Raw genomic sequence first — 16,194 nt, forward strand, 5'->3', positions numbered from 1 at the left:
TAGCAAGAAGTCATTTTTTATGGCTGTCCTGGACTCACTTTTTTGGCCTTGAACTCACAGCGATCCTCCTGCCTCTGCCTCCCGAGTGCTGGGATTAAAGGCGTGCACCACCATGCCCGGCTTTAAGATTCATTTTTGTTTGTGTACATATGAGTGCATGGATACATGTACATGCACCACACACATGAAGACAAAAGAGAGTGTTGGACTTCCTTGAGCTAGAGTTACAGATAGCTGCCTGGTTGTGAGCCACCATGTGGGTGCTAGGAACCAAACCTAGGTTCTCTGAAAATGCTCTTAACCACTGAGCCATCTCTTCAGCACCAAGAAGTTATTTTATTTTAATAAGAGAGCATGAACATAAATACAGAAGGGTTGGAGAGAAGAAAAGGAAAGGGGAAATGATATAATTAAAATCTCGAAAATAACTGAAAATATAAAATAAATATTTAATAAAATTAGAACCTCCCTTTTAGATACTACCTTTCAAAAAGAGGAAGAAGTGTAAAAAAAAAAAAGTTCTGTACTATACAGAAATCAGACTAAGGAGCTGCAAAGAGATCTAGTAGATTCAGCTCATCTCTCTTTTTTTTTTTAAAGACTTATTTATTATTTATACCTATTCTGCCCGCATGTGTACCTGCCCGCCAGAAGAGGGCACCAGATTTCATTGTAGGTGGTTGTGAGCCACCACGTGGTTGCTGGGAATTGAACTCAGGACCTCGGAAGTACAGAGAGTGCTCTTAACCTCTGAGCCATCTCTCCAGTCCTTAGCTTATCTCTTAATTGCAGAAATCATTAACAAATATTGAATAAAAGAAATTGGCTCAAGCTGGGCGTGAAAGTACACACCTTTAATCCCAGCACTCAGGAGGCAGAGGCTGGTGGGTCGATGTGAGTTTGAGGCCAGCCTAGTCTACAAAAGCAAGCCCAGAACAGCCAAGGCTACACAGAGAAACCCTGTCTCAAAAAAACAAAACAAAACAAAACCAAAAAAAGGAAGAAAGAAATTGGCCCAATACCTGCATGATTAAATTCTATATGGAAGTTAAAAAAACATTTTGCTTAAAATGTTCTATTTTTGCCAGGCATGGTGGTGCATGCCTTTAGTCCCAGCACTCAGGGGGCAGAGGTAGGTGGATGGATCTCTGTGAGTTCGAGGCCTGCTTGGTCTACAAAGAGAGTTGCAGGATAACCAGAACTATTATACAGAGAAACCCTGTCTCCAACCTTGCCAAAAAAAAAAAAAATTTTGTTTTATACAATCTTAATTATATAAAAACCTAAATTCAATAAAGATACTTTTTTTTCAGTAAATATATTTCTCATGATTGTATTATATTTACTTCTCCCTACTTGAGTAAATTTAGGCACTCAAGAACAGCTGGAATTCCCTGACCTCAGCATCTTACTTCAAGTATACCTTTTCTTTACAGGGAATAATACAATTAGAGAGTTCTGGATCCATAGCTGCTTCATTAGACAAAGGTGAGCAAATATCTATCCAGCAGTTCAACGAATATTAAAAATCATGAGGTTATAAAAATAAAGCTTTTGAACAGTTTAAGTGGAAAACTTGAAACATAGTTAAAGCCTTAACTCAAACATGGACTCACTGAGTACTGAAGGGTAAAGAGAAAACACACAAACACACACACACACACACACACACGTAAAGCACAGATAACAGATAAAGTCTGAGAAATAAGTTGCTATCCTCAACTTAAGCAATTCATTACAAAGCACTCAAAATAGGAGCTAGAGAAACAAAAGAACCTATGGTAGGCTGGCAAAAGATAGTATTTAGGCACTGCCACAAACCAGTCAACAGAAGCAACTCTCAGCCGAGTGTGGGGATACACACCTGTAATCCTAGCACTCTGGAAGGCAGAGGGAGGCAAATCTCTGTGAGTTCAAGGCCAGTCTGGTTTACAAAGTGAGTCCAGAATAGCTAAGGTTACACAGAAAAGCCCTGTCTCAAAAAACCAAACTCTCCCCCACAAAAAAAAAAAAAAAAGAAAGAAAAGAAAGAAGAAAGAAAGAGAACAGCAGTTTTCCTGAAAGAATTAATGACAACCACAAATTTAAAAACCATAGCAAGGGCTATAGATGCCTCAGTGGCTAAGAACACCTGCTGTGCTTGCAGAAGATGCAATTTTAGTTCCCAGCACTCACAATCCAAGGACCTGCAACCACCTCTAACTCTAGTTCAGGGGATCTGCTATACTCTTCTGCACTCCAAGGTGTCTCTCACACACACACACACACACACACACACACACACACACACACACACACACATACATGCACACACACAAGTAAAAGGAAAATAAACCTATTTTTAAAAACATAGCAGGCCGGGCATGGTGGCACACAGCTGTAATCCCAGTGGAAGCAAGTGGATCTCTGTGAGTTCAAGGCCAGCCTGGAAGGTGGTGAGTCCAGGAGAGCCAAGGCTACCCAGAGAAACCCTATCTCAAGAGAAAAAGAGAGGAAAAAAAAAAAAAAAACCATGGCCGGGGGTGGGGGGGGGGGGGCCGGCGGGCTGAAGAGATGGCTCAGTGGTTAAGGGCACTGGCTGCTCTTCCAAAGGACCCAGGTCCAAATTTCAGTACCCACATGGCAGTTCATAACTGTCTGTAATTCCAGTTGCAGGTATTTGACACCCTTGCACAGACATACATGGAGCGTGAGGCACACATGTAATCCCAGCACTGAGGGAGGCAGAGGCAGGTAAATCTCAGTCCAGGACAGCCAGGCCTACACAGAGAAACCTCATCTTAAAAAAGAAAAACTAAAAAGAAAATAAAAAAACATAGATGCAGGCACGATGGCGCATGCTTATAATACCAGCACTCGGGAGGCAGGGGCAGGTGGATCTCTTGGAGTGAGTCCAGGACAGCCAAGGCTACACAGAGAAGCCCTGTCTCAAAAAACCAAAAAACAAAACAACAAAAACACAGAAATGGCCAACAGGCCTATTTCTCAATAATATTTTCTCTAATAGTAACAAATATGGCACAGAACACTGTAAAATTCAAATAAAAATTTCAAAGTATTACCTGGAAATTTTCTGTCTCCATCAATCTTTGCTTGACTGGGAAGAGTTGAGGCAGCAGCAGTGTTTTCTAATGGGCTATTCTCTACTTTAGACGCCGAACATAAACTGAAATTCTGAACACATAGAATTCCAACATTCTTAAGTCAACCTCTGAGACTTATCCTACTAAGACTGTTTTGAAGATAATACTTTGTAATTGGAGTAATCCCCATGCTACGCCTTCATGACCTGGCCACAGGTTACCATTTTAGCTCCAGTCAGTCACCCCAGGCTAAATTTAAAGCATTTCACAGCATCTGTAATCCCAGCACTCAGGAGGCAAAGAGGTAGGCAGGTCACTATTGGTTCAGGGCCATCCCAGTCTACATAGGGAATTCCAGGACAACAAGGGTTACAATTAAATATCTTCTATATTCACCTAGTTCTATGCTTTTCCTCAAAGTTCATGTCTGTACTATCTGTACTACCCAGTATGGTATTCTACATCCACACCCGGACAAGCATGTTAAAATGACAGTATTTTTATATAACAGACTAAGTAAAATACATTAAAATCGATTTTGCCTGTTTCATATTCAATTTCTATACAGTGCTAAACAGACTAGAGTTTTCTTTTCCTTTATAAAATTTCAACTTATCACTTAAGAATTAACTTTTTTTTTCTTTCAAATAGAATGTGTGTGTGTGTGCGTTAGGAAGGTTCACATTTGAGGGCTGGGTCTAATGGAGTGCAGAAAAGGGTGTGTCAGGCTGCCTGCTGTGAGCATCCTCATGTGGGGGCTGGAACCAAACTCAGTTCTTCTCCACAAGCACTATGCATTCTTAGCCACTCATCTCTTCAGCCCATAACACTACTTTAAAACATGGGGGGGGGGGGGTGTTTCTGAAATAACATTCAAAATGAAAGCCAAGTGTGGTGGCACATGACTATAATTCTAGCACACCCAGGAGGCTCAAACAGGAGGATTCTGATGAGTTCAAGGCTGGTGTGGGCTCCATGGCAGGACCCTATCTCAAGTCACCATCATGCTTTTCCCTCCCCAAAATTAATTATACTGAAAAATTTTTAAATTATGTTTTTAAAAGATTTACTTATTACGTATACAGTGTTCTGCCTGCATGTGTGCTTGCAGGCCAGAAGAGGGCACCAGATCTCATCATAGATGGTTGTAAGCCACCATGTGGTTGCTGGACCTTTGGAAGCCACTGAGCTTTAACATTCTTATCTGGAAGTGAGGAAATGGCTCTGGTTAAAGTCCTTATTGAGGAAATTTAAGAACCAAATTTAAGCTGAGTGTGGTAGGGTACGCCTTTAATCCCAGCACTTGGGAGGCAGAGGCGGATTGTTTTGAGTTTGAGGCTAGCCTGGTCTACAAAGGGAATCTAGGACAGCCAAGGCTACACAGAGACCCTGTCTCAAATAACCAAAACGAACATAAGAATTATCAGAGCCTTGCCGGGCGTGGTGGCACACGCTTTTAATCTCAACACTTGGGAGGTAGAGGCAGGTTGATCTTTGTGAGTTCGAGGCCACCCTGGTCTACAAATTGAGTCCAGGACTGCCAAGGCTATACAGAGAAACCCTGTCTCGAAAAAACAAAACAAAAACAAAAACAAGAATTACCAGAGCCTCTTAAAAGCCACAAGATATGGCAGACCCCCTATAATTCTGAGCTCAGAATGCACGAGACAGGAGGTAGATTTCCCAGAGCACATATATGCAAACATGCATATACACACATAAAGTGGAAAGGGGGCTGGAGAGAGAACGCAACAGTTTTAGAGCACTTGCTGCTCATCTAGAGAATCTGAGTCTAGTTTCTACAAGCCATGTCCTGTGGCTCACAGCTGACTCCATCTCATAGGAGGCACTTGCACACACAATAGCATTCACTTACAAAGTCACACACACATACACATAAATAAAATAAATATTTTTTAAAATGGAAAAGGAGCTAAAGAGATGGCTCGCTTTGGAGTACAGGCCAGCCTCGAACTCACAGCGATCCACCTGCCTCTGCCTCCTCAGTGCTGGGATTAAAGGCGTACGGCACCACCGCCCAGCATATTCAAGAATTTCAAAGCATACAAATTTTAACAGAAAAGCTGGGCGTGGTGGCGCACGCCTTTAATCCCAGCACTGGGGAGGCAGAGGCAGGCGGATCGCTTTGAGTTCGATGCCAGCCTGGTCTACATAGTGAGTCCAGGACGGCCAAGGCTACACGGTGAAACCCTGTCTCAAAAAAAATTTTTTTAACAGCTCAAGACACTTCTAGGATTGTTTCTTATAATGAAGAACTGCATAAACTCAAGGACTTCTCACTAAAAATGGTGTTAGGCATAGGCAAACAATGTATAAACACTGCTGCCCTATCCTGTGAAGACAGGAGCCTTTCTGACTGAGGCCCTATCCCAATGGCCACGGGCTTCCTCTACCCACGGGCCACCCAGCGCACGCCCCAGTTACCCACTGCCCTGATCATGAAGCCACTGCTGTGTGTGCTGCACATGTGCCACCATGCCCTTCCTGATGGACACCCTGAATGAAGTCACCCAGCTGTTTCTCAGTCCCCGGGCTAGTGGTTGGTTTTGATTTGTGTTAACTGTTGATACTTATTTACTGTATAAACATAATTTGTCATTTGTATCATGAAGAAAAAAATTATTGTTCTAGTCCAGCTTGGTCCCAAAGAGCGGATTTGGTTTCTTGTCGTTCTCTTAAGCACCTCTTGAGCTTAGAAAAGTTAGAAGATACATTTGGAGTCACAGCCCTAAATGAAAAGCCACACCTCTCAAAAAGCCACATTTCCCTCACTGGATCTGGAACTAGACCTAATGCATCAGTTAAGCAAGCAGCACACCACTACACTACACTCCCAGCCGCACAACTTGTTCATAATACGATTTGCTGCTGACTTCTCATTGCTGCCATTATCTATTAAACATTTGAAAGATCATCTTTTAGTTGATGCTTTCATTTTCATTCAGACAGAAAATTTAATCTAAAAGCACCAACTGGTGTTTGTTCTCTTTAGGTTCACTTGGTTTTCTTCTCTTTTTTCTTTTTCTTTTTTTTAATTCTATGTGTAGCACTATCGTGGACTCTCACTTTGGTTTTCAATCCAGGAACAACGGACACTGATTTTCACAGCTTTTGTATGAATCCAATCTCACTTAGGACTGTTGCCTACACTAGTGTCTCTATAAAGAATTTTAACCATTCTGGAAACTTTGGAGTGATTTATGTCTATTAGCAATGACCACTTTGCTCCTGAGTTTTCAAGTGTTAAGGAGATCAGGCTGTGGCTTATGAGGAACTCTGTGCTAAGTTAGAACACTTGTCTTCTAGCTCTGAAACCCATCACCAAACATGACTTACTTCATGTTCTGCTCTCAGTTTTCTCATAAAATTAAATAATTAGTGTACATTCACCTATATTGTAGAGAGCACCCAAGTTGTACACATTTAACTGGCATCCCACAGGTAATTTACAAAGAAAAGCTCCATCCACTTTTATAAATATTGAAAATAACTTTTCAAGGTACACATTATATATTACAGATATGGCGCTCTGGCTCTCAATATTTTTTTTTTTTTTTTTAATTTGGTAGGTGTAGTAAGGACTGCCAAGCTTACTGAAGACTCACTTCGGTTTGACCCTCAGCACCACTAAGGAAAAATAACACTACAATTCTTCTCTTAAAATAACGACTGATACCTTTAGAAATCCCCTTGCCCACTGTCCAAAACTGCTATACAAATCAACACAAAGATACTCTTTTAAAGATAATTTAACTTTTATGCTTCTTCAAATAAACCAGAAAAATCACTTTTGCTTTCCCCAGGGGGGTTGGAATGGGGAGGACTCACAAATGCCAAACAAGCATCTTCTGTTAGGCCGCATCTCCAACCCACACCTTAGTATCTCAGAAATGGGCACAAGGTTAAACTTTGAGGTTTTATTATGTGTTTGTTTGGCTTTTCGAGACAGGGTTTTTCTGTGTAGCCACCTGCCTTTGCCTTCTGAGTGCTAGGATTAAAGGTGTGTGCCACCACCCCACTGCCTAAGTTCTAGGTTTTAAATCACTAAGAGATGTGCTTTCTGTTGCTATAATTAATTTAAAAATAAAAGGAACTACTACATCCATGTGTTGAATTTAAAGGCTAGAATTTCAGTTATGCATCCCATAAAATAAAAATAGTTAAAAACAAGGAGACATGAGAAGCGTACACATAAAGGGGAAACATTCTGAGTTGTTCAGTTTCATCACTGTAAGACTGGGTTAGCAATTTTGTCAATTATTGAGGGAAAGTGTGTTTCAAATACTTAGTAAGTATGCAGAACGTGCTCAGGCCCTCTACTACACATAACAAAGATGGTTACCTGATCTGGTGCTGACTCATAAGAATGTTTCGTCTGATTATCCAATGTTGAGTCAGGAGAGGGTGTAATATGATTATCCAAATGACAATTTCCAGGAGCCCTTTCTGTGGCTTTATTAATTTCACTTGCAATATTATTTATTGTAACTTCTTCGGATTTAATTTCTTTCACTTTATCCTGTTGGCAAGTTACACCACCACGTGGCTTCATCTCTACAAATGCACTCTGAGACACTGGACGCGGCATTTCTAAAACTGGTGGTGAAAAGCCAGTTTGTAATAAGCCCAACTTAGGAGATCCTTGAGAGTCCAATTTCTGTTGTTGCACAGAGTTAACTTTTGAGAGTTTAATCTTCGTCCAGCTGGAGTTCTTCTTAGTTGAGCTACTTATTCCATTTAGTACACACTTGACAGGTTTTGTCTTCCGACTGGGAAAGAAACGATTGCACTGCACGTCCTGGCCTGGTTCCTTGTGAGGGAGTGTTTGTCCTTCAGCGTCAGTCCCTTCCCGCGCTTGTTCCACAGGCTTCTCCTCCTTCACCCCTTCCATGTGTGACGACTCCTTTTTTACCTCTACAGTATCTGATTCAATCTCACCAGCAATTTCTTCACATAGCTGGAGAATGCTACCTCGTTTGCTCTTTCCAGCTTGCTCCAATTCATGATCAGTACTTTGTTCAGGCACTAACGGCAGTGGAATTTGGGGGAATTTTGTGCTAATATTCACTTGTGTATGAGCTAATTTCCTCAGTTCATTCTTTTTAGAGACCACTGAAGTAGCTGCTTTTAGTTTCCTAATCTCACAAGTTAGAGGCACAGGTTTTATTCCTTCTTTTTCGACAGTGCTGTTCTGGAGGCCTTCTTCAGAGGCGGGGGCGCACTGAGGGCTGCAAGCATAAGCTGTCTGATGCTGCACTTTGCGCTTTTTTCCTTTGGGAGAATTTATCACTTCATTCATAACTGAATTTCTGTCCTCCTTACAATCAGACTTTACTTCAAGCACCTTTCTTTTCACATGCTTCTGACTACCTTTAACTTTATTAGATTTACTTTGAGAACTGCTACACTGTTCTCGTCTTGCCAGTTGCAAGCTCTGTTTAACTGCTTGGATTTGACCCTGAATCTCTCTACTGCGCAAAGACCTGGTTGAACACTCTGCTAACTGTTGTAGTCTCTGTGATCTCCGATTAAGCTGTTCATTTCCTTTGAAGGTTCCAAGCGCTGACTCCTGACATGATTTCTTCTTTTTTGTAGAGTCTTGTGATGGTCCCTTCAGAGCTACCACGTTTTTACTAACGGATTTAGTTGCATTTCTGTCAGCTGCTGACGTTGACCTTGTGCTCATTCGTGTTCCCAGCTCAGACGCATGTGTTTTGCTTTTGTTGGAAGATCTAACTGGTGCCTTTACAGCTTCCTTGGAGCCTGATTTCTTTGCTAGACTGTTTTGAGAACTTTGATTTGCTAGTTCTAAATTCTCATCTTCATTTTCTTTAGTAACTTTGGAAGAATTTTCTTTTGATTTCTCCTGAATGGACATTATTCCTGAGTAATGTCTTCCTTTCTGAGGAGTTTTTGAGGACTATGTCCAGGTAAGGTGCAGATGCTAAGTACTTAGTATTATTACTAAGGAGTAGATCTTAAAAATCAACTTTAACTTTAACTGATGGACATTTCCAACAAAAATACCAGGTTGTTTCAGGTAAGGATACTCTCTGCAATTCCTAAGACATGAGAAAAGCTGGCATAAATGCTGAAAGAAATTTGCTCTCTGCTGGATACGGAAATGGAAATCTGAAGAAAATTCTAATTTAATATTTTCAGAAGTCTTTATTTTTTTAATGAAAATAAACTTCATTCAGATCCAATTTGTTTTAATTACTTTTAGTTTGGGGCTTAATTACTAACCCTATTACTAGAGGAGTTATTTATCACTGACCTGTCTGCTTTGACAAAATTTCTGAGAACGTTTTTCTTCTGAAGTCTACAGCTACTGGACGTTGCTGCATTTGTGACATGTCTTATGGCTAACAGGTTTCTTTCCTTGTTTGCCAACTTTGCTGGTCTGTGGCTTCTAGATAATCTCCTTCGCTTAGTAAAGTACTCTATTGATATAGATTTCTTTGTGTGCTGCCATTTCTGAAAAATTAAAAGACAGACATTAAGTTTTATAAAATGTAAGAAACTGGTAATAATACCATGCAGGAAAACACCTCAATTTAAATAAAATTTAATTCCTTCTTTTAAACTATATAAGAATAACAAGGAAGTCTCCCAAATACATGTTTCAGGCTTACTTTAAGTGTGTAAATACTCTGCCTGAACGTATGTGCACCACATGCATGCCTGGTGCCCACCGAGGGCAAAAAGGGACGCTGGGTCCCCGGGACGGGCTGTGCTGATGACCTGGGTGATTGGAAGCCAACGTGAGCGCCAGGCACTGAACCCAAGTCCTCCGCAAGAGCAAGTGTTCTAAACCACTGAGCCATCGCTCTAGCCCCTTCCAAATATATTCTTCAATAACTTATCTTATTAAAAAGAGATACTTAAAACTTAATTTACCCCTGTAATTTACTTACAGTTTTTTTCCCACAAGATAGAACTGATGTTTCAGCCACCATAACTCAAGAAAATCTGATAAAACCATTCCTTAAGACCGCTTCTTAACACATTACACAGCACCTAAACGGGAATTAATTAAAACATTTAAAATGATGACGATGTAATCATCCACTTACTTCTTATCAAATAACATCCTACAATTCTAATTCTACCCTGACCATCTGACTAACAGTCACCAAAGCTCATTTTATACTATCTATACCCTGAAGTACTGTCTGGTGCATGCATCCATTGGAACAGTGTACATCCATTATATACTGTGGGGAAAAGTTTTAAAATACAGAAAACAATTCACAATGTAAACATTAAATCAATTAAACAAAACTGTATGAAGAAAAACTACACACAAATGTAGAAAAATGAAGCACATAACTAAAGCTGACTTCATTAAAAATATTAAGTAGGTAAAAGGTAAGAAAATCTATGAACTAGAAAAATATGAAATAACAGATCTGAAGTACAGAAGACTTTAGGCCGGGCGTGATGATGCATGTCCTCGGTCTCAGTGCTTCTGGAGTGAGTTCCAGGCCAGCCTGCTCTATAAAGCCAACCCAGGACAGCCATGGCCTTGGTACACAGTGAAACCTGGCTGAATAAAACAAAACAAAAGATATTAAGAGCTAGAAATGTAGCTCACTTGGTGGAGTGATTTCCTGGAATGTACAAAGCCTTGCAGGACTTTGATTCCCAGAACCATAACATCAGGCATGGCGGTACAAGTCTGTAATCCCAGCACTGGGAAATAAAGGCAAGATAATGGGAAGTTCAAGGCCATCCTCAGGCTACAGGAAACCCTGTCTCAACTAATAAACAAACAAACAAACAGAAATATGATATTAAAACTAAAGAACTAAAGGCCCAATGGTTACGAGCACTTATTGTTCTGGCAAAGAACAAAGGTTTGGTTCCCAGCACCCACACCAGGCAGCTCACAACCATCTTGACTCCAGTTTGAGAGGATCTAATTTTCTCTGGCCTCTGTGTGCTGGGTTTAAGATCACATAGGTGGGCTGCAGAGATGGCTCAGAGGTTAAGAGCACTGGCTGCTCTTCCAAAGGTCCTGAGTTCAATTCCCAGCACCCACATCGTGGCTCACAACCATCTATAATCTGGTGCCTTCTTCTGACCTGTAGGCATAGACATAAAAATAAATCTTAAAAAAAAAAAAAAGAAGAGGTGTGGTAGCGGAGCACTCCTTTAATGCCAGCACTTGTGAGGCAGAGGCAGGCGGATCGCTGTAAGTTCAAGGCGGCTTGATAGAAATTATTAGAAGCAGATGGCATGGGATTGGGGCAGGTATCCTATGCAAAGTAGTTTAGGGGATTAATATGTGCCCTGCCCCAGGTTAACTAAGGCTATTTTAAAATATAGCAGGTGTCTGTGCCTTGACTGACTGCTAGCGGGGTAGAGAACACTGCCATAATAATTATAGGCCTAATAATAAACATTATTAAGCCATACTGATAAACTAGCCACATTATCCAGGGCACCCGGAATTACATAGTGAAATCCTGTCTTGAAAAATAAACAAAAAACAATCAGAATCACAATAAACTGTCTTTTTTTTTTTTTCACAATAAACTGTCTTGATGTCAACATTACAAGCAAGAAAATTCAAAATCCTGAAGAAAAGTTTTGCTCTAAGTTTTTATAAAACAAAGATGTTTTCAGCTATGTCAGTATGTTCTAGCACTTAGAAGAAGCAGGTGAGATCTCAAGGCCAGCCTGGTCTACATATGCATCGCTAGTTCCAGGACAGCCAAGACTACCTACCTGGAGACCTCGACTCTACATAAGTAAGAAAAATAAGGAGAGTAAGACAACCTCCAGAATCTACATGTCATTCCCATGCACACATATAAACAGGTAAACACATAACTACACTCACAAAGACAAATTAAAAATTATAAATACCAGATTTCAAAGATTTTTTTTTCCAAGACAGCATTTCTCTGCATAGCCTTGGCTGTCCTGGAACTCACTCTGTAGACTCAGAGACCTGCCTGCCTCTGCCTCCCCATCACAGCCACCACCCAGTAATTTCAAAGAATTTTATTTCTAGGACTTTACAGAGATACTCACATAAATGCATAGATACATAAAATCACAAAATTCATTTCAATATCATATCAATAAAAACTAACTACCCCAACAAATAAGTATCATTCTAACACTGTTGGTATCATTGATGAAAATTATACAATAGACTATCATGCAACTGTGTCAAAGAAGGACAAAATTCAGCTTAATTCTCAGCAAATACAAGCTTTTCATATACCAAGCCACAGCCTGATTTTAAATTTATTTATTTTAGACAGTCTTACCATGTTCTTAGTTACTATTCTAGTGCTGTGAAGAGATACATAAACAAGGCAACTCTTATCAAACAAAGTGTTTATATTGGAGGCTTGCTTACATTGTCAGAGGCTTAGTCCATTATCCTCATGCTAGGAATATGGCTGCACACAGGCAGGTGCTGGAGCAGCAGCTGAGAGCTAACATCCTGACTGGCAGGCAAAGAAGAGGGACAGACTCTGCCTTAGTATAAGCCCTTAAAACCTCAAATTCCACCCCCAGGGACACACTTCCTCTAACAAGGACTCCTCCTAATCCTATCAAAGACCACTCCCTGATCTATGGGGGTCCTTATTCAAACCACCACACCACTTAATTTTGGCTGACTAAACAGAGATCTGCCTCAGGAGTGCTGGGTTTAAAGCTGTGTACCACCGGCTGGGAGTGGTGGTGCACACCTTTAATCCCAGCACTAGGGAGGCAGAGGCAGGTGGATCTCTGTGAGTTCGAGAAAGTCTCAGAAAAACAAAAAACCAAAACAACACCAACAATCCCAGCGATTGCTGGGCGTGGTGGCACACACATTAAATCCCAGCCCTTGGGAGGCAGAGACAGATGGATCACTGTGAGTTCCAGGCCAGCCTGGTCTACAAAGTGAGTCCAGGACAGCCAGAGCTGTTATACAGAGAAACCCCGTCTCGGGGAGGGGGAGGGGGAAAAACCCCAGCAATTGAGAGGCAGAAACAGGATGTTCAAAAGTCAAGGTCAGGCTATGCTAAAGACTCGGTCCCAAAAGAAAAAACAATTCTATAGACATGTACAAAAGCCAAAGGACAACTCCCAGGTGTGGTGGCACATGTCTCTACTCTCAGCACTCAGGAGTCAGAGGCAGATCACTATAACTTCAAGGCCAGCCTGCTCTATAAATGGAGTCCAGGCCAGCTAAGGCTACACAGAAAAATCCTGTCTTGAAGAAAGAAAGAAAAAAAAAGAAAGAAAGAAATTAGACACTGAGAGACAAACAGACAAAAAGAAAATCAGGCCACGTGTGCTAGACTCTTTCAATCCCAGCATTCATGTGTGTCCATACCCCATGTAAAACACAGAGAAGCTAAACATAGCTTAGTTCACTGAAACCCTGATCACATCAAATAAAGCCGTATTTCACCAAGTTTCTTATTTTTGGTCCTAGAGACTGAACTTAGAGCATTGCGCATGTTGAGCTATACACACAGAACCAACCCCCTAGTCCGTTCCTGTATTTAGTTATTTATGTGTGTATATAGATTGTGGACAGCCGAGCCTTCGAGTCGGTTCTCTGCTTCCACGATATCAGAGATTAAACTCAGCTTACCAACCTTTTTTAGAAGCAACTCTTTTTTTTTTTTGGTCTTTTGAGACAGGGTTTCTCTGTGTAGTCTTGGCTGTCCTGGACTCACTTTGTAGACCAGGTTGGCCTTGAACTCACCAAGATCCACCTGCCTCTGCCTCCCAAGTGCTGGGATTCAAGGCTTGTACCACAACTCCAAGGTAGCAGCAACCTTTTTTACCAAATGAATCATCTCAGCTCATCATTCCTACTTTGTAAGAATTATTTAGATGGGAAGAGGGGTGGGAAGGGGGGGGGTGAGAAGGAGAGGTCACAGCTTATTTTTTCACCAAGTAAGATACAGTTTTGTGCTGAGCGTACTAGTGCTCGCCTTTAACCCCAGCTCTGAGGAGGCGGAGGCAGGTGGATCAGTGTTCGAGGCCAGCCTGGACTATATGGTGAGTCTCTGAAAAAGGAAAAGGGGGGAAAAGGCTGTTTTGTAATTTGTAATGCCACTTAGATACAATATGCTGCCACTGGTTCACTGGTTCCTGCTACAAGAAGCCGATTTCAGCTGACTTAAATCTTCCTGCACTTACCCTCCTACTCCCGCTCCCACGGCCACCACTATAAAATTCTGTACCTGTCGGATTTCACGAGGCACCATTTAGTGGCAGTGTGCGGGGACCCGATTTCTGGCCTTTGGGCGATCCAGACAGGTTACCCTGCCTATCCAAAAATAAACCCTCGCTAGAATCTCACGAACAGAGATCAAAATCTAAGACCCATTCACTTCCGCTCTCGTCTCCGTACCGACACAAAACTTCTCCGGGGCCCTCAGGGGACCTATTTCTACCTGTGCTCCGGCCCCATCTCCAGCCCGCGTTATTTCCCAAGGCTGGGAACCGGGCCGTCGCTCCCCTCCAAGGTGAGGAGAAGGCGCCGGCGCCGGGATCCCCGACATCCCGCCCGCTGGCTGCAGGGCCTCGGGGCTCAGGAGCCGCAGAGCCGCAGCCCCGAGCCCCGCAGCCGCAGGACGACGGCGAGCAGCGGCGGAAGGAAGGAGGGCGGCCGGGGGCGGGGACCAGGCCCGGGCCACCTGCGGGTCGCAGCGCAGGCTGTCCGCGGTCGCCATGGCCGCACGCCGCCTCCCGCCGTCCGAGCCGCCCAGGTCCTCCCTAGCTCTGACAGCCGGCCAGCGGCGGCGGCAGGTGACGCGCGGGCCGCCCACCCCAGGCACCGGCGGCGGCGGCGCGACACCGAGGACGGGACGGCCGTCCGCGGTCCGCGGGGGCTGGCGGAGGGCGGCGCGGCCGCGGGGATGCCCACGTACCTTCCCGCCGCGCGGCCGCCGTTCCGCGGAGCCCGCAGGCTGCTCACATCCGGGTACCCCGCGACACTCAGCTGCTCCTGCCGCGGCCGTCGCCGCCCCGCGGCACAAACACCAAACTTCCGGCGGCGGCGGCGGCGGCGACGCCTCTCCCGTCAGATGGGAGTTACCTGGGGCCGCCGTGGGTGCGCTTGCGCGGCGCTTCTCCTCGGGCCCCAGACAGCTCAGCTGACTCGCCCGGAAGACGAAGATGGCCGCCACGCTCTCTGCGTGTCACGCAGTTTTGTTTTTCACTCGGGCCGAGACAGCTGGGCGTCGGGGAAGGGGAAAGGCAAGCGGGCGTCCACACTCAGCGCAGGCGCGGTGGGAGGCCTCGCGTGCGCGCCTCCGCGGGTGGGCGGGTGGCGGGGCGGTCGCAGCGCCCCCTGTGCGCGGCGGCTCGTCCTTGCGGTCGGCTCCGGCCATGCTCCCGCTTTGGGGCCCGTTTGATGGCTCTGAGGGAGAGAGCGCTTGCGGTCCATTATACACCTGAGTTGGACCCGGGTGAGCCACGTGGTGGAAGAAGAGAACTGACTCGGGCAAATTGTCAGCCATGGCGTATGCTCCCACTCACATAAATAAGATATCTAATAATTATGAAAACCCTTTTTAAGTAAACTTGCTCAGGCCCCAAAAGTTGATGATTTGCTACATGGTTCCATCACTTTCTGTAGGATCTATTCCAAGAGCCTTATCCTCTGTGTTGGTTGGTTGGTTGGTTGGTTGGTTGGTTTTCCGAGACAGGGTTTCTCTGTGTAGCCTTGGCTGTCCTAGACTCACTTTGTAGACCAGGCTGGCCTCGAACTCACAATGATATGCCTGCCTCTGTCTCCTGAGCGCTGGGATAAAAGGCTGGCGCCACCACACCTGGCTACCCTAAAAAGGGGGGGAGGGGCAGAAGCGGGGGTATTAAATGGCCATTCTCCTTTCCTCCAAACTACACTACAGCTCACAAGGACTCATCGTTTTTTTTTTTTTTTTTTTTTTTTTTTTTTTTTTTTTTTTTGGACTCATCCTTTACCAATGTTCTTTTTTTCTTTTTTGATTTTGATTTTTCAAGACAGGGTTTCTGTGTGTAACCTTGTTAGTGATGACACACACCTTTGTATTTTTAATTAATTTATTCAGATTACAACTCAATTGTTATCCCATCTGGT

At 43.5% G+C, this 16,194-nt stretch overlaps 1 protein-coding gene across 3 annotated transcripts in view; it reads right to left on the minus strand.

The window, feature by feature from the left end:
- Window positions 1-15,289, minus strand: part of Esco1 (establishment of sister chromatid cohesion N-acetyltransferase 1) — a 44,034-nt gene extending 28,745 nt beyond the window's left edge. For 2 of the 3 annotated variants that reach the window (XR_007832503.1, XM_051164021.1), the window contains exons 1-4: window positions 15,002-15,147; window positions 10,022-10,124; window positions 7,447-9,581; window positions 3,063-3,174 (exon numbers count right to left, since the gene is read on the minus strand). Coding sequence is in view for 2 of the 3 variants with exons in the window: in XM_051164021.1 (XP_051019978.1) it covers window positions 3,063-3,174; window positions 7,447-8,982 (1,648 nt within the window). In the remaining variant the exon portion in view is untranslated. Of the gene's footprint in view, window positions 1-3,062; window positions 3,175-7,446; window positions 9,582-10,021; window positions 10,125-15,001; window positions 15,148-15,168 lie in introns of those variants that run through there. The other variant, XM_051164022.1, reaches the window with a different exon arrangement.
- Between the last annotated feature and the right edge of the window lie 905 nt (window positions 15,290-16,194).

The sequence above is a fragment of the Acomys russatus genome, chromosome 20, assembly GCF_903995435.1.
Source record: "Acomys russatus chromosome 20, mAcoRus1.1, whole genome shotgun sequence".
Classification (NCBI taxonomy): domain Eukaryota; kingdom Metazoa; phylum Chordata; class Mammalia; order Rodentia; family Muridae; genus Acomys; species Acomys russatus.